At 39.6% G+C, this 22,120-nt stretch overlaps 1 protein-coding gene across 1 annotated transcript in view; it reads right to left on the bottom strand.

Moving 5' to 3' along the window:
• Positions 1–22,120, bottom strand: part of LOC130071807 (receptor-type tyrosine-protein phosphatase gamma-like) — a 199,478-nt gene that overhangs the window by 30,147 nt on the left and 147,211 nt on the right. The window contains exons 3-4 of the mRNA XM_056236696.1: positions 8,935–9,117; positions 6,154–6,302 (exon numbers count right to left, since the gene is read on the bottom strand). Coding sequence (XP_056092671.1) covers positions 6,154–6,302; positions 8,935–9,117 — 332 coding nt within the window. The remainder of the gene's footprint in view (positions 1–6,153; positions 6,303–8,934; positions 9,118–22,120) is intronic.

The raw sequence follows: 22,120 nt of genomic DNA, 5'->3' as shown, positions 1-22,120 counted from the left end.
CACTTATTACCTTCTCATCTATCCAATCGTGTCTAATACTTCCCTAACCTCCCCACCACCACCAAGATGGTTCCTTCCTATACCTCCCAGGGGGTCGGCTGCGCCCCTGCCTTCGTCTTCAGACTCCGGACCCTCGGCTTGTGAGCTATGGACGGGGCCTACGCCAAAGAACTTTATTGCTTGCTAGGCTATCAATAAATGTATTTATTGTTACAGTATTTATTCTCCCGAGTCTTTCTGGTAGAACTGTTTAAAAGAAAGGAAACACCACTACTTCATTTGGAAACATGCAACAGTCATTCTGGTTTCATTTGGTTAGAAACTATTTCCATATAGTTTGAAGTGACTTAATTCTATTCTAATGACATGCAAAATCATATCCAGCATATTTGTGGTTTGAAAAAATCTGCCTCAAAGAGAATAAAAAAAACACAATAGCAACCAAAACAACAACAACAACAACAACAACAACCATAAAAAAGCCCTCCATCCCTGGTCTTTCAATAATTCTTCAGTGGTTCTAATTAGTGTAATTAATTCAGTTTAATGAGCCCTCTTCTCTCAGTCTACAGCCTCTAAATCATGTCATGACCACTTTATAAGGAAACCAAACGAGAACTTGCGTTTAATGCATGTTTTTGTAAATGGCTTTAATCCACAGGTGATGCTGTTTGCTATGAGAGCTGCATGTAGGGTCTGGGTCTGAGAGCTTTCTCGAAGAGAGCACAGGCCAACACACGTGACGTCACGCCAGGAAAACCGCAGAGCTCCACTGCTGATTGCCTTAATTAGCTTTCTGACTCGAATTTGTTTCGTTAATGAGCGTGTTGCTTGTAAGATAGCGTTTTGGCTGATGAAGACTAATTCATAATAGGCCACACTTCACTTCAACTCGGTCTTGTTATTCGGTTTTGTTGTTAACCTTACCTCTAGCGTTTCTCTTCTTGTCACCTATGCTTCTGTGAAGTTCCAAACTCCTCTTTCTCACGTCTGTCTCTTTGTCTTTTATTTATTCAGCTAGGGTTGGGGAACAGAGTGAAAAGAGCAGCCTCATCTACATTCTCTGAGCTTCAGGCTCAACTCACATCGACTACAAGACACTAAATGTGACAGACCAAACAAGTCAAACACACTACAGACAGACATCACAGGAACCTAAACACAGATCGCTCTAGTGAGACTGTCCAAAAGTCGCTCTAAATACAGTGTCAGCTCTATTTGGCTCTGAAGCAACACGATTATCTGATCACTTTTCTTTCTTGAAGGAAACACTTGCAAAGACTGTGTTTGCAAATGCAAATTTATAAAATGGATAGTTGAAAATTTGTATGTATTGTTATATACTGTAGACAACCAGTCACTAAACTGATTTGAGTCTCACACAAGCCATAAATACAACACAAGTTGTATGTGTTTCATTCGCTAAAAAGAACTGCCTCATAAAGGGTCATTCCGTCAGGAATTGGTTGGACTAAAGGCCCGGGTCAACTTCAATTTCCGCGTCCAGACGCCTCTTGCACGCAGTCGTTTCCGCAAAGCTTTCAAAGTGTTGTGACTCTTCTGTCTCTCTTGTGCATGCGATGTTGTACGGTCTCAAAAAGTATACTTTGGGCTTAAGCTGCTTGTGCTGTATTCACTAAAAAGGGAGTGGCGTTTTCATTCACCAAAAAAGGGAATGGTTCATACTAGTCAGTTGTTTGGGAATTGGTAGGATTAAAGTAACAACAGGTAACTTTTCAACCTTCATAATATATTTCCAAGTCTCTTGTGATGGTACATCGACTTACAATAGGTTGAATGACACGTCTGCCATAGCCTGACGGGGTCTGTAGCGTTTTTAATCGTACTTTTAAACTTCGGGTTTCGGGTAGTAACCGGCGAACAAAGAGAACTACAAAATTCGACTGCTTTACGGCATATACGTCACTTCCACCACCACCCCCACTTCCTTAAAATCGGACTTGCGAGCCAAATGTTATAGTCATGGCCGAAGCAGCACAGAAAAACAAGAAAGCAAAGGTTTTATCGGAGCAAAGCAAAAAGAGAAAAAGAGAAAGTGATCGCGTTAAAGGCAGAACGAGGAACAACATTGCAGAGCTGCCAACTCTCACGCATTGGCCGTGAGACACCCGCATTTGATTGGTTTCACACGCTCACACGTACGCCACACCCCCGGTTTCTCACGCTAAATTGTCAACCCGGTCGGTCAAATCCCTGAAAGATGAGTTTATCTATAGATCTACCTGTTGAGCCACTCGTGATCGACAAGTTATACCGCAAATTAGTTCAAATCTCCCGGAATCTAGAGCGAGCGCGCACGCGAGACAGAGACTGTGCTCCAACGCGCGCGGACGGCAGAGAGAGAAAGCGAGCGAGAGACCTTGCGTGTGCAGGGAGCATCGAACCCTCCATCGAAAAAAGAATGCCTCTCTCTAACCTCTCTAATTCGCTAGAGTAGTAGCGAATTATCAATCTGGTAGCTAGTAAACGATATTCTAGTTTTTGATGGTTAGCTATCGCTAGTATTCTCGTTCTGATTTGAACTTTGCAATCGATGAAATGCAAATAGCAAATGTTTGACCTAAAAAGTGTAGTCTACTCAACATGTACAAAGAAAGGAGGAAGATTATTAATAAAATCATATTTTAGGATACCTAACATGTCTGTGATATTTGTTTATTTGTCTTGCCTCAAGCTATAATGCAAATCGATTTGTAAAATTTGCAGATTCATTTATGGTAGCTTGATATTATAATATTGACGATATATGGTTATTATCAACCACTCAAAAAAATTGCATTGAAATATCATATAGATCCAGTAAAACGGTAACCAATAGACTAGGCTACTATAATGACGCTGGCTTGTAAACGTGAGCATCGCGATCATTTGTCGTTAGAAAAAAAATAAAACCCATGAAATTATATTCATATGACATGCTGAAATATATGCCACTGTACCTGGGATGAAGACATTTCACACGCGACGCAAGCAGAACACCTGCATGTGACCTCCTCCTACAGTGTTCAGGGCTATCCAGGTTGTCAACAATTGCACGTGCATGTAGGATGACAGAGTTTACGACAGTAGTAGAGGACAATACTGTTTCCCAACTGTAGGGGGAGCCCGAGAGCAAAAAACTACCTGTTGTTACTTTAAGGCCTGTTCACACCGGGACGAATTTCGCGCGCGATATTCGCCGACGTTTAACGCCTCGTGACTAAACAAAGGGCGCCATTGTGAGTGTGCACACCGACGCGAAAAACGCCACGCGTTAAAGCGCCATTTTTTTAAAAACGCCTCGGGTTCGTTTTTTTGGTTTGACACGCCGCGTCAAAAACTATCCGACCAATGAGATTGGCGCTTTTGCTCACGTGTCTGGAGCTTCTGAAGTTACAGTAAAACACAACTTGGGGGCGCTCAAACACAAAACGGTCTTGCCGAGCACACACACGCAACGGCGAAGAAGATATACGCCAAGTAGCGTCTACACTGCCGGGAGAAATAAGACGAGGATGGTTGGATCGTTGGTGTCGGAACATAAAGAACTATATGACAAATGCGACAGCGACTACAAAATAGGACTATTTCTGTTTACATTAAGCGCCATCTAATGTCAGGGAATGAATTTGCATGTTCACTCGGCTCATCGTCAGCGAAAATCGCTTGGGTGTGAACACAAAAAACGCGTTGAAAAACGCTGACGAATGACGCGCGCCGATATTCGTCCCGGTGTGTACGGCCCTTTAGAATGGTAACGCTGTATGGTTTTGCGTCACTAAAATGATTTGACTTATTGGGTATTAGTTGGACTATACTGGTTGTGCTGTATAGATTTGATTCACTAATAAGCATTGGCTCATAAGCGTCATTCCATCAAGAATCTGTTAGACTACGCTGTTTGTGCTGTTTTGATTCATTAAAAATTAAAACAATATCTACATAGCTGGTAGAATGCAGTAGGAGACCTTAAGTGCCAATGTGATTTGTACTGTGATGACATCATCACACCCAGCCACATCAAACTGCCAATACGAGGGACGCTAATGCAGGCCAACGAACACATATTTTACTCTCTAAATTACGTTGGGCGGGAGGGCAATAAAATTACGACCACCAAATCAAACAATATTAATTGCACTTAAGGTTGAAAGACATGCAAAACTCTGATCACTTGCATATTTGAGGCTGGGTGATAAAATCGGTCTCAAGTGTGCATGAGAAGTGCCAGGCGGCCATAATGATAAATCAGAATTGCAAAGAGACACAAGCAGCCAGTGATCAGACCCAAGAGAGAGAGAGCTCGTCTCCATAATGCCCTGTTCAATCAATACAGGAACGCCCTTTACACACTCCTATAACAGACGGCCAACCATTCCTCCTCTCCACCCGACCCGACCATGATTCTTCCTGCTTTTCCTCGAAGTAAAGACTACCAAAGTCCAGATGAAGCTCATTGTCCTGATGCTCTTTTTTTCCTATTCATTTATTTAAAATGCAGTACACTGATGCGAATATAACTCTTCTATGACGAACATGTTTTTAATTTCTGAATTAAAATTCATGTTGAGAGCATAAAGTAAAAAAAAGTCCTAAAAGTCAAAACTGCTTCAGTGCTTATTAATGGAAAACTTGTGTCTGCCAAATCAAAGTCATAAGGCCAATATGAAGAAACAGAAAAACAGAAAAGGACCTCAGCAGACCCTTAAGAGTACGTCATGTCATTTTCTTAAAATATCAGATAATTTGACCTTTCTTATGGAAAGTCAAGCTTAGTTCATATTGTAATGTCATGTGGTGCGACTCCCCCAAAAGTTACCTTTCTTATGGAAAGTCAAGCTTAGTTCATATTGTAATGTCATGTGGTGCGACTCCCCCCAAAAGTTACCTTTATATATTTATTGGAATAACAATGTAGATGACGATATAATTGACCCTTCGCTAAGCCCCGCCCTCCTTAGTTACTGTTGCTACGCCTGTCAAGCTTTCGCGGCTGCCACGTCTATTACAGTGTGAATGCACCGGTGTCAGACATTCCCAAGGAGATATTTAGTCATTTTTGGCGAACAGGTGAAATATCTGAGAGAGCAAGACAAAAGGGACAGCAGTATGCATTCGAGGGACATATCCACGACATAATATGCAACCGATTAGAGAATAATTGAATCAAAATTGAAGCTAAAGCCTATAACGTTAGGTCCCAGCGCAAGCAGCAGCCGTCTCCTTAGCAGACCATTCAAATGGGAAACACAAATTGAACAGCTATGTTCATCCACAGCAGAGTAAGTGAAATGTGAAAATAATCGAATAATTACAAATCAAACAGCTTATCCATCAATCTAACACCGGGAGAGCCGCGATCGGATTGGGGTAAAGTTACAGGGGTAACGTTATAGGCCGTCGATTAACAAAATGCTGAAATATATTTTAAAGTATGTCAGTGAGCCTTCGTTTTGCCTTTAATCGTCTTGTTTTCCGTTCAAATATATGTATTATGAACAAAGAACTGCCATTATTTCCAAGCAATAGGCGTTTTTTTGTTTTGTTAATCCTGTCGACATTTAGTTGTGAATGGGTCTCCACACTGCTGGATCCACGCCCGGGATTTCTCCCCTTTGGCTTTTAGGTTTTGGGAAGAGAAAAAATGCCACCCCACCGTCCAAACTTTTAGAATACCGGGTATCAGATTCGCACAATCCATGCGCACAACGCGTCGGCATGTTTCCCTCGCTCGAAAGCTTGACAGACCGCCCGCCCGCGCCTAGTTACGGTTGCTAAGCCACGATTGGCCAGTGGCGGTTTTCGGGCGTGGCTTAGCGAAGGGTCAATTGTACTTTTTACGTGTTGGTCACACCACATGACATTTTAGCACCTTTTTAATCTAGAATTTTCTTCTTTTTTTATCATGGACACTCACCAAAACATCAAAGGCAAAACACCCTAAAGCATCACAAATCTGGGGCCACTTGAAATTGATAGCATTCTTCAAACATTGCTTAAATGTTCTTAAGACAAAGTCGCAAGTAAGAGTGTAATTTAAAAAAGAGTTGGCGTAGCCGGCAAAATAAAGCAAGTAGGCTAGAGTTGTGAGTTGGTGGAGCTGGTTTGTTTAGATATGGGACAGACGTTGGAGAGAGATTAGCTGAGGCTCACCTCCACAGGGAATCTCCTGCCATTGATGCTGTGCTCCGAGCCGTCAGAACCATTGCTCTGGCCCCAGTGGAACTCCACCTTCTCCGCTTTGAAGCGGCCCGGTAGCCCGGCTCCTCTCACAAAATAATCGTCCTTCAGGAAGATGGCCACTGTGAGGTGCAGAGAAAAGGAAAGAGGGTTAAATAGGGAGAAAAAGAGAAATAAAGACCACTTTCTTGGCATGTACATTAAACAAATGCATTCCAAGCGTTGACTGAAAATAGACTGGAGGACACTTCCTTTCAGTATTTATGATTATTCCTGTAGCTTCCTTAGGGACATGGGCTGAATATCATACACAATTCCTTTCTGCTGAAGGCCAGGTCTCAAATGAAGAAGACATTTCCCCCTCACATCATTTCAAATGGCTTTTTTTGATTCCTTTTGTTATTTCATAAAACAAGAGTCTTAAAAAAAAGTGTGGAACCGATAGCGAAAGCTCTTCCGTCAAAGAGCATTTAGATTCACAAATTGGTCTTTCGCACCAGGACCGGACTTTAATTAATGGGCGCAACCTTAAATAGCACAGCCTTTGTTGGACAGATTTCTTTTTCTGATTGAATTTCGGAGTGATTTTTACTCGCCGCTCGCCACAAGAGATTTGTGTCCTATTTAAAAGAACGACTCCTCTGAAACCTCACTTGTAATCTAAGCGAAACAGGCCAGTGTCCAACCATTGAGATATTGAAGCAATCAACTGGTGGCAGTCTGAATCCGTCACCACAGCAACGACGAGGGACGACTTGGAGGAGCCAGGGGCAAGAGTAAGACGCATGACACGCTCTAGCACAAACACACACTCTCAAGCCTGGGAAAAAACAACGCCGCTCTCTGTCCTTCTCTCGACTCCTCTTTAAGTTGTTTGGTCTTTTGTTGATTTTTTGACGTAATCCGACATGAGAGGGAGAATCAGTTTCATTAGCTATTCCGGCTTTGAGCTTCATGAGCTTTAACAAACAGGCAGGAATTAGACGGCTAAGCCAGCAGGACCTTGGAACGGCAGCTTGTGAAAACTAGGCCTCGCCTGCCAGCAAATCCTTGATCAATGCAAATGTTTCTTCAAGGTTCCAAGATCTCATGAATTTCTTAAGTTTAATTTGGTGGGGGTCTGTGAGAAGCTTGTGTATTGGCCAGTCCAGCAACACACACACTCGCTCGATCGCTTGCAAAAACGCCTCCAGGTTTGGAATAACATACTGCTTTTACTTGTTCTGCAGTGTATGGCATGTATACTGTGCACAGTAGGTGATATTTCAGTATGCATGGAACAGAACAAAGCACACCGAGTGGAATACTGTACCAAACAATGCAAAGTACTTGACATCATCTTCCATTCTCAACACAACAAATAGATTTGACTGCCTAAAAATAAGGCATCTTTATAGAAAATTGGATTAATAAGCATTTTAACTCATTGTTTCTTTTATTACCGTACATATTTATAATATGTGTTTGCTATATTTTTATAATAAATCATTAATTTATCATTTAATTTAATGTTTTTATTCAATTAAACAATCATCCAACACAATATTTCAAGATATGGTCTCTGGTTTGTCTGCTGATTACAACGCTGCTTCTTTTCAAACTTAGGATTGTTGATATATTAAAAATAATTAACCATGATTCATTTTGTGATTCAAGATTGGGTATGTTTTTCAATAAAAAAACCACATTGATTGATTTGTGTTTTTAGCATTCATATTAGGTTCTTTTGTGTGTGTTTTTATAATATAATACAATAATTTTAAATCATCCTGTTATGTGGCCACCTTGTGTACACTATGTACTGTACAATACGCAAGTACGCTAGTATCCCATTGCAAAGACACCCACGTTCTTTTTTTTTTCACACTTATTCCTTTTCCGGACATCCCCGATGAGTGTTTCGCTCAAGGTGAGAAGGTCAAGGGTCACTTGACGTCGTAGTCGTCCATAGAGAAAATGATTTAAAACATTGATTGAGTCATGCATAATTCAGAGGTGCCGGGTTTGTAGGTTTATTGTGCCGCCCTGTTCCAGGTGATTATTTCTCTGATAAAACACTCATGTGTCAGTTATAAATAGCAGAGCAGCTCTCCATTATTCATGGGACAACAGCGGGACATTTGTCTTCCTCTGCACGGATTATGTTAAGGAGGGAAATGCTGGGCAATTCGTGTCTGTGTAAACCTCCTCAATACACTCCGCTGCAGTACTGCTTAATGGTGCAAGACTGTAGCATGAAAACAGAAGTTCAGGGGGAAGATCGCATCATAAAAGTAGGATAGAGCTTGAAAGTACAAGAGTTGAACACTTCCATTCAATGTGACCTATAATTTATAGAAATCAATGGCATGGGGCAGCAATTAGTCCAGCGTATTCTTTATCCATTCCATTTCCTACCCAATAATTGTTTTAGTTCTCAAGTCTCTAATAAAAATATTTAAAAATATAAATAATTCCAAAATTAGAAACACTTATTAGAAATAACTTAAATATTTTGTCTTTGATCAATGCTATCACATGGCTTTAGAGGATTTTTTAGGTAATGTTATGACCCATTCCCTTTTTAATGTTTCTTAAAGCATTGTAAGCCTAAGAAGATCGTAGAACAATTGCAACCAATGGTCTCTACGATCAGCTCACGATGCGTCTGAGAAACGCAACCCAGGACATTCTGCCTTATATCTGATGACATGATAGATCAATGATACTTTTTTGGTGAACTATCACAGACTGTCTGTATCTGTGCGCATTTACCAGTTTTGCCTGTATTCTTCATTGACGTCTTGTTGGACGACTCTACATCAAACCCGTCCAACGTGAGTTCCTGGTACTCCATCGAGACCTTAGTGTCTTGGTCGGCTATATTGATTGGCGATTGGTTTCTCTCCTGACACTCAGGAAAAGCTGCCGTCCACCCTGTATCTGGTCCGTACGTCCCTGCAGAAGAGAGAGACAGCAAATCAATGGATCATCACACTGCAAACAGAAGCCGAGGCGCTCCCAGGCTCACTTTATATTTCATAAATGCCAGTCAAAACACACTAGAGCTGGCCTGAAACGACCATCTGTCTGTCTGTCTAAAAAAAAACCCCAAAAAACCCGGAAAAGCTTGATGAAATGACACAGTTGTCACACTTGAATCCAAGACCTTTGAACCACACAGACCAAAGCAGACGGGTTTTTTGTTGTTGTTGTTGTTGTTGTTTTTTTAATTTCCATTGAAAAGTTTTTTGGAAGTAAAATAAAGTAAATCATTACCTTTTCTTCTCAACCTCAGATTTCCTTTTTGACAGAGAGTGACCAAAAGTTAGTTAGCTACCAAGCTAACACTTGCTAATGGAATGAATGGTTCTCTGATCTCCCGCATGACACAAGTAAATACCCTTTTAGCTAGCTGTGATCATATTTAGCAGTAACAGCATGCTGGGTAAAAGCGATATCTCAAAATGTACGAGGCCATGTTGTACTTATTTGTTCCTCCATGGTCACAGTTGAACGAGTTAGCAAAATGAGGCCACGATAATACAACTCAAATTAAGGAACAAATGAATGTTTTAAACAAATTCTTAATTCTTTGCTGAAATACATTTTCCTTCCCTGCTGCTTTCAAAACAAGTTATTTAGTCCAAAAATCTGAATTATAGCGTATTACAGTTTGAAAGCAGCTTCCCCAACACTGTGCAAAAACTCTCAGTGATCAATGCCACACAGTCGAGACCCTTGTCATCGTATACATAATAAAATAAAAGTATGAGCAGACAATTTTACTTCAGCACACAAAATGAGACAAGCAAACAAGACAAGGATATTTTAAGAGTCCATTAAACAGTTTGAAGCACCGCTTTGGCTTTGCTTACAGTTAAAGCCTGCCAAATCATAAATGCGCCTTTCAGAGCAATAACCTGATGATGCTATGAGTATGCGAGTGTTTCTTCTCTCTCAGACTCGGTGAGAGGTGAGCAGTGGTCCACAAACAGCTAAACAGAACGTGCAGCCCTAATTGAAAGCAATCCTCAGCTACCGGCCTTTAAGATGTATTTGTCGACAATTACCCCAGCCCTGCAAGCATCCGGACCGATCCGAAATGCGTATTTCATCAAATTAGGATTCATCCTCCTCAGCCTCTGCCCTCACTGCAGCCTTGGGGCATATTGATTGGACAGGTCTGGGTTTCATATGGAGAGGCAGAGTGCTATAGATCCGGGCAGCACTGCTGGGTAATGAAAGAGAGCGAGGACTTGCGTGTGAAGAGATTACTCACTCCTTAATGCAGCCCTAACAGGGTTAGAAAAACTGCACACGCAAACTTAATCCCAACCACACCTCAGGATACGCATCTCAGATGAGAAAAACAAAGGCCCGAGTACATACCCCTGCCTCTGAGCAGAAAATAGACATCGCTACTATTTCTTTCTTATTTCTTTTGCTGGGTTTATGGTTTTGTTGTTCCGTTAGATCCATTTTTCCTCTGTTTACGTCAAGTTAACATTAGCATATTTATGATATTGTATTATCCTGTCTGTTTTAGGCCCAAAACGTACTCGACGCAGATACGTGTATTGCAAACACTTCTAGTACGCAAACCTGACTTCACATGTTTTTTATGTTTTATAAACATTTAAAACAAGTTTTTATGACAGCCACCTTTTAAATGTTTATATTTCCAAAAAACTAATTGGAGTAGAAACAATTATGTGTGTGTTCGTATATAACTTTACGGTAACACTTTATTTTAAGGTGCTTGTAATAAGCAGTAATTAACAGTTAATAAGACACTTATAAGACCTTATAAGATGCATATAAGATGCATATAAGCATTAACTAATGATAATAAATAAATTAAATTAAATAATACATTTCTCAAGTATCAATACATTGCACTTTTAGAACAGCCGGACAAACATAAATGGTAACACAAACTCCCAGTCACTTAAAAATGTACCTTCCCAAGAGGGAGTAGTTTCCCTGATCTCTTCAGGGCCTGGACCTTTAATTAACCCTTATATGAAGTAGTTAATGCTTATATGCATCTTATATGCATCTTATAAGGTCTTAAAAGTGTCTTAATAACTGTTAATTACTGCTTATTACAAGCACCTTAAAATAAAGTGTTACCAAATTTACATTTACTGTATCCAATATAAACCAGTGAATCGATATCGAATTGAATCGAAGCTTGTGAAGTGAATCGAATCATGAAATTTGTGTCAATGCCCAGCTCTACTTGAAACACTGAAAATAGGACTGACTGAATTCTGGAAAACTGAACACAATGCACTTCTATTGCTCATTTGTGTCAAATTAAATATAGCATCTACTCTAGGGTCCATACTAGCAAGCGTTAGCATAAATTGTCTTCTTCTACAGTCAGCTGTTGCTTTCATGTCAACTACTGCCAAGGCAGGGCATCATTTTCTGAGCAAGCAAGTTAAACTGTCAATACATGATTACGTTAATAGTTTAATACTTGAACAACAACACATCTGATGAAATGGCACAGACATCGCTATCGCCCCCTTAAGTACGGGAGTTGCTACTACATTAGCACAAGACTATATATTATGTACAATAGGATCACATTTCTTAATGCCATGAACAACCATTTGCATTTGTTTACTTATTTCCTAATGTTGATAAGAGTTTGTCCAACTGTCTATCAACTTAACCAGCAATCAATGCAGCCCTCTTTCTCTCCCTCTCTCTTCCTCCCTCCCTCCCTCTCTCCTTCTCTCTTCCTCTCCTTTAGTAAAACACACAGTGGCTGGTACAGTGCATGGAAAGCTATTCTTGCAGGACAGAGGGGAAGGTTCAACCTATTCGAACATTAAATAGTTGTGAGAGATCTCAGCCTCCCACTGTTTTGATTTACCCTTCATTCCTCCCTCTAGACAGAAAGGGAGGGAGCACAGACCAGGTGTCAAATCAACATTTCATTCACCTCTGACCCCTCTCTCAGCTCGATCAATACTGCCTCTGTTCACCGTTTCCTTCTCTTTTTTTTACTTTGTTGAGAGAGAGAAAGAGATGGATAGAAGCTGATGGATCTCCTAAAATGAGATTACGTTTCGAGGCAAAAGACGTTAGCTTTGCTACGAGAACACACAACCACTTTAACCATTGATTCTCTCAATCTTTAAAGAGATAGTTCACCTGAAATGAAAAATCTGTCATCATTTACTCAGCCATATGTCTTTCGAAACCTGTTTATCTGTCTTATTTTTTTCTGTGGAACACAACAATATTTCTCCAAATAAAAGCAGCTTGAACATTATGATAAATAATTTTTTTAATAGAAGCTTTTCTCTTCACTATTAGATCAGGACATTTTTCAGGCTCACATTTACATCACCAAAAATATTTTGATATATTTTACTTATACTATAAGGTTCATTCAAGTGTCTATTTGTAAGTATTGCATTTCACTGTATTTTTGAATTAATCAATAGATTAAGATATTATCCTTATGTCATTGAGCCATAAATGAATTACATATAATCTGTGAACAAAACACAAAGCATGAAAAATAAAAAAGATTTATAAAACAAAGAGAAGGCGGACCAGTGAGTTTCTTCCCCACCCCCTCGTCCCTTTCCGAACGCTTCCGAAACAAGACGTGCCACTCAAAACTCATCTGACAAGTACAACCATGCCCTCATCCAAACGTGTCAAAGGGAGACACTGTAAGGAAAAGTCCTGTTCCGCTAATGCTGCTGTTCTCATGCATATTTCACCAGGAACTGTCTGCAAATCTCAAGAGAGCTGACGTGATATAACACGATTTAAGAATCTTGAGTGTAAATATTCCTAAATGTTGCGTTTGCCCCTCAGAGACAATGTGCTTTTCACTTAATTAGCAAGAATCCTCCACACAGCTGTGCAATATACCAACCTCAAACCATTCAGACTGATGCAGAAAAAGGGAGCGCAACAGTGTAATTTACGATGTGAACAGAAGTGCGTTTGTGCAAGAACATCTGAAGAGAATTTACATTATGTTTGCCCAATATCAGCACTGCGGCTCGATAAACAAACGTGCCATTTGGAAGATTGTGGGAGTTTGGATGGGCAAGAAAGAGAGACATACGAAACATCTCCAGTGGCTTCTCTTAGGGTTTCTGACGTGTCTATGATATGTCACACTAAGCCTGTCTCTCGGCTGCAGGTGCATTAGTGATGGGTCATAAACACAGAGACACATGGGTCTGTGGTGTTTCTGGATTTATCCGGCTTGACTGCCAGTGAACGCTCTCCACTATTCCCTTTCCATTACAGTACTTACATGCACACACTCAACCCTTATGGAGAGCTTCAAAGCATGCTTCAAATGCACCAGTAGCAATGATGCTACAAGTGGACATCTAGATTAAAACAGCAAATTAAATGCAGGAAACTATTTTAGAGTGCTTATAATAATAATGAAATAATAAACCGCTAGATTTTCAATGTAATACTTTAGAATACATAAATACATTATTGCTATTTTTAAATAAATTGATACTTTTATCCAGCAAATATGCATTCAATTGATAAAAGATAACAGTAAAGAAAAAAATATATATTTCCAAATAATGCTGTTTTTAAACTTTCCGTTAATCAAAGAATCCTGCAAATGCAGTATAACCATCTTATGATAATGATAACCATCTTATAACTAATGATAATAAGAATAATAAATGTTTCTTGAACACCAAATCAGCATTGGATGGATGGATAGAATTGTTATAATTTTTAAGAAAATGCATTAATACTAATATATTAAATATATTTATTTTATGTTAATATACAGAGATGCAGTCTCTTCATAGAACCCAAGGGAAAGGCCATTTGAGTAACGGATCATGGTTTGCATTGGTCTGTTTATCGTCCTCCATAATGCTCTGGACCCTATTAAAGAGGTGCTTCCTCTGACACAAATTCTACTTTCTTTAATTAGATCAATGATTGCGCTTAATTACTCAAATAGGCTCTGTGGCATCAGCGCCAAAGCGATCAAAGCTGAGAAAGAGAGAGACCTGCATGGAGAGACTGAATCGTAGGCCTGTCATCGCCTCCACAGGGGCCGGTATTAGCATAACGTGCATTAGAAATTTGACAAATAAAAGCACTTTTGGGAAAACAAACCAGGAAAATAATTACAAATCAAGTGGCGTAAACACAGCCGAGTGCTGCTGACACTTTGGAAGTCTTTGATCCGTGTGAGATGAATCCCAATGCAAATTCTTGGGAAGAAAAAAAAAAGAAAAAAAGGGGGGGATAAGTTTAATATTGCAGTAGCCCCATGCTAACAGGCTAACAGCTAATGAGTGAAGTTGATACCTCTCTGAATGACTGGTTTGTATATCTTTTATGCAATGAGAGCTGTTACTAGCGAGATTGTACACCAGAGAGCTCAATTTGACTGCATAAATACAGCCAATCTTTCTCCCTCTGAAACCAGTCACCTTGGTTATGATGGGCGCTGCATGGTGTTAGCGCTTGGCTGTTTGAAGTGCAGAGGTGGACAGGGTAAAAGTAGCTTGTCTGGCGGAATCTTGCGCTGTGTTAATTAGAAGTGGCGTGTGTTTATGTTTGTGTGTGAGTGTGTATGTGTCCAGGCAAGAAGAGAATGCTGGCTGTAAACCCAGTGGGATTTGAAGCCCATGAGCAAAAGCTGTCAAGAGCGACTGGAGATCCACACGCTGTCAGAGAACATTTCACGGCAGCCAGCAATAGACTCAACAGGCACACACACATAAACAAAGAAAAATAGACACATTCTCAAAGAGTCACATATTTCCACACAAGTTGGTGCCTCAATCTCATGAAAAGGCAGATTTCACACCTCACACACGTCTTTGTGTCATCCACACGCTGTTACAATTGTATTCTGGGTACACAGGGGTGTCCAGATTACATTCCACTCAATGTCTGCGGCCCGATTTGCATGCTATCCATCCTAAATTACATGCGAGATTGGAATTAGCATGTCCCAGATCATAGTTTGTTGGAAATAGCATGCCAAAAGTACCCAGATGGTATGCTATTATTGGATTTTCGGGACAGAATTGTTGGATAATATTTCCCACAACCCCTTACGCAACAGAAGAGCAGGATTGATGGCTCTCTGCTGACTCCGCTAAAAAAATGTAAAGGATGCAAAGCAGAAGCTGCCACGGCGGTTTTAATAAAGCAATAAAACTGTGCATTACATTGATTTCACCACAGTTAAAGGGTGTTCTAATGCACATAGTTACTTTTATTACATTAGTATAAACAACTCTCCTCCCACTTGGATCTAAAATATATCTACAAAGTGGCAATTTCGTATTAAATTTTTTGAAAAAAGAATGAAAGTCCAAATCAAACCGTCAGTGGGGCGTAAACTTACAAATTAGTTTGTGTGAAATTACACAATTTAGCCACCAATTCGCTATGCACAAAATAGCTACGAATTGCCATCAGAATGTGTTGCTTATGCTAACAAATTCAATTCAATAGCCTACCTGTAGGCTTTATTGTGGACAAGCAACAAAGCAACTTTAAATCAGCATTAAATCAGCATTCTCAGTCTGAGCAGTTTTATAAATATGCATGAAGCTATGTGGCGTATTAAAAAACCATAAGTTAATAAATGCAGACAGATAGATATACCATAAAATATCTACCATTATATTCTAAATTAACTCTTTGATTTATTTGGGGGCGTTCTAGTCACAGTAGGAGATTTTGGTCTCTATAAAAGTATTTACATGTGTCATTGATTCATAAACCTACAAGCATATTTCTCTTTAAGCCTATTTTATAATCATAATAGACTATACGTGAGGCACTGACCTTAAAATGCAGTTTACTCTACATTATTAAAGTTTCACAGTGTTTTATGACTTCCATTGAGCAGGTCATGTTTTAAGAAACCTAAACCCAGCACGAGGAATGACCGTAATGGCTGGGACAAATGCAAGTGCTAACTACATTACAGCGACAGCCAAACTGCTCTTTAGAGGAAAATAGTCTTTTTTATTAGAATAAAATCTCTGAAGTTTCTCCTCACCTAACCTTTCTTTCGATTGCATTCGGTTTTCATTCTCTATTGTTTGATATAGAGACATAGTCCTGAGATTTTTCCTTATTTTGCGATAAATAAAAGATAATGAAACCCCCTTGAGCAAAGAGAGAAAATTTAATTCCAACAATACTTCAAACGGATTTAACCGAGTTAGAGAGGAAAAGAAAACATCGGCTAAAATCAAAAACAAAGCAAGCTGGAGAGAGAAAACTCCAATAAATACCCAAGCAAGTCCCTTCGGCAAAAAATCATTTATTGAGCAACAAACACGACTGGGTTTCAATTCTAGAGATATTTTCTCGACCTATGCCACCATTACTGGTTGAGAACAGCATTTTCTTTATAAAATAAACATTTAAAAGCATTTTCAACTTTTTTCAACAGAAATGTGTGATATAAACTCAATTGCGAGTTATAAAGTTATTCTTTTTTTCCTCAGAATTGGACTTTAAAATTTACAATTGCGAGTTTATATCACAACTCTGAGAAAAGAAGTCAGAATTACAATAATTTTTTACAAGAGCGGCGTGGCTTGTCGGACATAGCAACAGTAACTAAAGGGGGCGGGTCTTTGCGAACAGTCAATTACCCTTTTAATTTTTATTTAGTGGCGGAAACAAGCTTCCATATTACACCATGACGTCAAATAAAAAAAAAAACAGAACTGTGACAAACGTTGCACATTTATTATAAAGGAAAACTGAAATAAGTACATTGCATAGGTATTCAAACCCTTAACTCAGTACGTGTTGTCATATGTGATTTTAGAGTAGAGATGCGCTGGCTCCTTTAAGAGCAGCGGCGACTCGATGATGTCATCAATGTTAGACCAGCTTAACCCTGCTGCACAAGGGGGTAATCCACCCATAGATATCCATAATAAAGGCTAGATGTCTTAGGGCGGAGTCTCTATCGTCATCACCGGCGGCCATCTTGTCACAGGCAAGCTTTCTGGCGGGCTCTGTGGTGCCTGATGTAAGATGAGTGATCAGCACCAACACAAATACTCTCATCTCGTTGAAATCTTCACTGAGGAGATGCTTCAGTTTGGCCACTCTGCCATAAAGCCCACATCGGTGGAGTGTTGCAGTGATGTTTGTCCTCCTTTTAAATGTCTTCTATCGCCATATTATCATACAGCTCAACCATGGTCACCACTCTAACCAAGGCCCTTCTCCACCGATTGCTCAGTTTCGATCAGATCAGGTCTAGGAAGAGTCCAGGTTGTTCCAAACTTCTTCCCTTAAGGATTATGGAGGCTACATTCTTCTGTGAACCTTCAACACAGCAGGTTTTTTAGTAGTCTTCCTCCCCAGATCTGTGTCTCGACACAATCCTGTCTCTGAGCTCTACAGCCAGGTTTTAGACCTCATGGCTTGGTTTTTGCTCTGAGAAGCATTTTCAGCTTTTAGAGGTTTTCATTAAGAGGTGTGTGCCTTTCCAAATCAAACCCATTCAATTGAATTTGCCACAGGTTAACTCCGCTTAAAGTGTAATATCTACAAGCGAAATTGGAATGTTTCTGAGCTAAATGTCAAGTGTCTCAGAAAAGGGTATGGATACTTATGCAAAGTAATTACTTCCGTTTTTCTTATTTTTAATAAATTTGCTTATTTTTAATAAGTTAGCACAAATCTGCTTTTTGCTTTGTCATTATGTAGTATGGAGTGTATGTGATTAAACTAATTTAAAGTAGTTTAACATAAGGTAGAAACATAAAATGTTAAAAAAAATGAAGGGGTTTGAATACTTTCGCCAGCCACTGTATACAAGCACCACTGATGGACCAGAGTTCTTTGAAAATTGTCTGGGCGATTATGAGATTTCACGACCCTTTCCTCTTCTGTTAAAAATGACAAGAAATGTGTCATTATCTCTATGATTAAGATAGCCTCAAAATGCATTAAAGCTACATACATAGTATACTTCAATTTAAGGAGAAAAAAGTACTTTCTATCTCTAATGTCACGCATGCTGTTCGAGACGTCTGGTTTGGCCCAATGTGACCAGTGGCTATGTCTGATCTTCGTTAATTTACCATTCAAAAATAGATAATGTTCCATTTCAGGAGGACGGAGATAAATTATGACTATAAAAGCAGAAAAGAATGGGGAGGAGACGGAGGGCATTAATCAGAAAATGAGCACAACTCGCCGGTCCATTAACAACCCTTTAGCTTTCTGCATCTTTGCTCAAGGGAGAACTGGAATCTCTCATAACAGCGGGACTACTTCATTGAAAGCTCTTTAAGGAAACATTAAGAGCAAGTTCTAGAATGTCTGGGGCAATTTAAATCAAAAGAACATGGTTATTAATGTGAAGACGTTTTGCCATTCTTCCTTATGGCTTTACTCATCCATTTATGGAGAGGTGCTAGAATGTTTGAAACGAGCTTAGATTGAAAAGTCATGCTTCTATTCGTGCACTGACATTTTTAGAGTTGATTAATTACTCAGCTTATGAATGATTGATCATTTGTTTCTCACCTATCAAACATTGGCATTTAGCTTATAGATTTCTAATTAAACGTGCTTTGGCCGTTCTGAAACCAAAAGCCATTAGTTACAGTTTATGCTACAGAAACGGCTAAATAAAGCAACATAATCACTATCTTTCACCTAGATGCAGAGAGGCATGTCTCAGCTCTCCTCTTCACTGGTTTTTAGTGGTTTTAATTAAAAGATAAGGATGCTTTTACATTCAACAGTCATTTGGTTAACCCCTTCATCAACTTGTTTTAATACATAAATATATATACTGGTATACCAGAATATTTATTAAAAGAAACTTATAGTTATAATTAATGATAATTATTATTATTATTATATTGTAATTATTATATTATAAATATAAAATTATAAGCAACTATATATATATATATTTTTATACAATATTTTAGTTTTTTATAAAAAAACATTGTGTTCAATATTATAATTTATATGTATAATATAAATAAATACAATTGAACCTATCTCTAATTTGTGTAAAACATAGCTACCTGAATGACTCAATGACATTGCAGAGCATCTGCTGTGAGTTCAGATAAGTCACTCTCTCCATCTTGCCATTTAATTCTTTCTTTGTCGTCCAGGCTCCCCTTAGTTCTCATTATCCCAAATGCCACAGTGACGGCTGCCACCTGCCCCACCTCCAGGCTCAGGGTCCCTCCTCAGTTTGGCTCTTCGAGGACATCATTACCAAATCCCTTATTTAGTACTAACCTTCAGAAACATTCCTTCTTGCTCCACGGCGAGAGGAGAGTGAGGCTGACCTGCACAGGCAGACCCTGAGTCATGGTGTTAATTATAGCCGGGCTCCAAAACAAAGCAAAATCATTCCTCAAAATGCCATTCACAAACCTTTTCAGAGCTTCAGGGCATTACAGTATCTGAGCTTAAACCTCAGCTCACCTTGTAAAGTACACGTGACTGGATAGTTCTTAAAGATACAAAAACAAGATACAATATTAATTCTTTATGTAATCGATCACCACATACAGATACTTACTTGTTTTAAGCCTACAAAATATTTGCCAATGGGGTAAGAAAAAAGTAATTCAAGATGAATTTCCTGTAAACTAGTCTTACTATCCAACGCATTCTCATCCATTGGCGTCATATAGGTGACGCCATATGACATTTGGTCGAAATCTTACGCACATGGGATCCTTTAGCATCAATATAACACGCACTGTTATGGGTAGGTTTAGGTCTGGGGTAGGGTACGGTTATGACGCCTTGGGTTCTGCGTCTCATATTCAAGCTAAACGATGCCATGTGCGTAAGATTTCAACGAAATGTCCACAGCGTCACATGTATGACGCCTTGGGATGAGAACGGGCTGTACTATCGTACACAGTGTTGCTACGTAAATTTAGCTTGTTTTAATGATGTTCAGGGACTTTTGTGAAATTACTGCTTAAGATTTTTTTTATGTATAAGAAGAATTCTAACACCATTTCTCCAAATCCCACTTAATCCCTTCAAGATGTCGACAATCAAATTCAGTGTCAGCAATCACTAATGATTCTCATCAAGGTGAAGCCTTCTGGAAATACACAAGATTCACACCAGACTCCAAAATTGATGAAAGATTTATGCATAAACATAAATCAATGAACAAGTTCGATTATCGGTATTAGAACTGGCAGAAATATAAGTTTCACAATGTGGTCGCAATTATAAAAAAAAAAGTAGCAACTGTGAGAAATAAAATTGCAATTAAGATAAAGACAGAATTACAAAAATAGGTTTTATCTTTGCTTGAAAACAAAACAAACCATGCACTGCCTTTTCGTACAACGTTTGGGGGCTAATTATACATACAACTAAGCAAGTCGGGAGCCACAAAATAAAAGCTGATGGCCCAGAAGCAGCCTGCAGGCTGTTGGTTGAGTGATTTGGGTGTAGAATATGATGCTCACTTGACTTCATGCCTTCTCACAGAGGTCTCTCAAAAACAAGCGCTCATTGTGACTCACCGGTGGTCTTACACAAATCACAGACAAATCCTGTGGTATTTACCACACAAGCCGAAGTCTTCACCATTATGCGATGCCATCTGGGCTTTTGAATATCAAACAAAACACGAGAATGGTGATCGCTTCCCCGGCAACAACTCTCATAGAGAACAGCCATGCTACGAAAAACTTCATTGCCTTTTTTCCTTCAATCATTTCAACTTTGAGCTTGATCCCAAAAGCTTCATAAATCAAAGCCGCTGGCCGTCCATGTTACAATCGTCAAGCAATGGATTACACCTTGCACTTGGGATGTGAGATCCATTAAATTGCAATTTAGCCGAAACTTATTTCTCAAAACAAGGGGAAGTGCTAGTCATCAGTTTCATAGGAGCGAGTAAGACTGGCTCTCTGGGGTTCACTCAGAGACCGATGAGTGGAAAGATTAACACTTCATTTACAGTCCCTGCAGACACACCGTGACCATAATGAGACACGGGAAACACAGGGAAACAAAATTGATGTGCTTTCTTTCAAGTAGCGTTGGTCTGCAATGGAGGGAAATGTTTGAAATGAAAATACCAGTTTTTCTTAGTGTATATTTTCCTCTGTTAACCTCAATTAGGTGTTTGGCAAAACTAGCACAAACACCTGAGGCAATTCTTTTGCCACACTCGGAATAAATTCCCTTTCCTGGTCTCTTTTGAACACATAGTGATTTCTGAACACAAAAAACAGGAACATCTTAATTCACCGTACAATATAGATGTGTAAAGAACAAGCCTGAGCTAAGAAATTGTGGACAAAAAGAGGTTCAAAACAAAAAGAAACCAACCGAGCAAGGAATTAAGAGTTACTCCTACAGTAGGAGAGTGTTTGAGTAATACAGGAGCCCTCTGACATCAGTCAATGACTGTAGACACATCATCTGTTAGAGCCCAATCACGATGAGGTTCCACACCATCTATCAGCCAAGCTCTTTCTCCACTCCTACAATTAGTATTGTTCCAGTCTCAGCCTCCCTCTCAGCCCTGCGCCGCCTGTCTCCCCGATGCCGTGTCGCCCTGATGAATGCACCTCTCTCGCCTCCATTGATTTCTCTTCAGGCTCAGGTCCTTTGTTTGATTTGCTAAGTACTGGAGTGCTATGACTGAGGTGTTGCACAAATTTCCCTCCCTCTGGCTCCCTCTTCCCATGTCTTCATGTGCCTACTTCTCCCCAAAGGCATGACTCCACTCGGGTAGAGATTATTTCTCACATGGCAAACACGGTGATCTATAAAGCCGTGAGCTTTAGCCAATGCTCTGGCCTTTCGTCCCCGCTCTCAAACAAGACGAGCACAAAGAGTTGTCTTCTTAAACAGGACAAATACAGTTTGTCAATATCTGTGTGGGGAATAACGACAATGAGGCCAGACCCGTGTATAAAATCCAAAC

The sequence above is a fragment of the Rhinichthys klamathensis genome, unplaced genomic scaffold (genome assembly GCF_029890125.1).
Source record: "Rhinichthys klamathensis goyatoka isolate OS25496 unplaced genomic scaffold, OSU_Roscu_1.1 h1tg000461l_1, whole genome shotgun sequence".
Taxonomy (NCBI): Eukaryota; Metazoa; Chordata; class Actinopteri; order Cypriniformes; family Leuciscidae; genus Rhinichthys; species Rhinichthys klamathensis.
The sequence above is the reverse complement of the archived record's forward strand: the minus strand, read 5'-3'. Positions and strand labels throughout refer to the sequence as shown.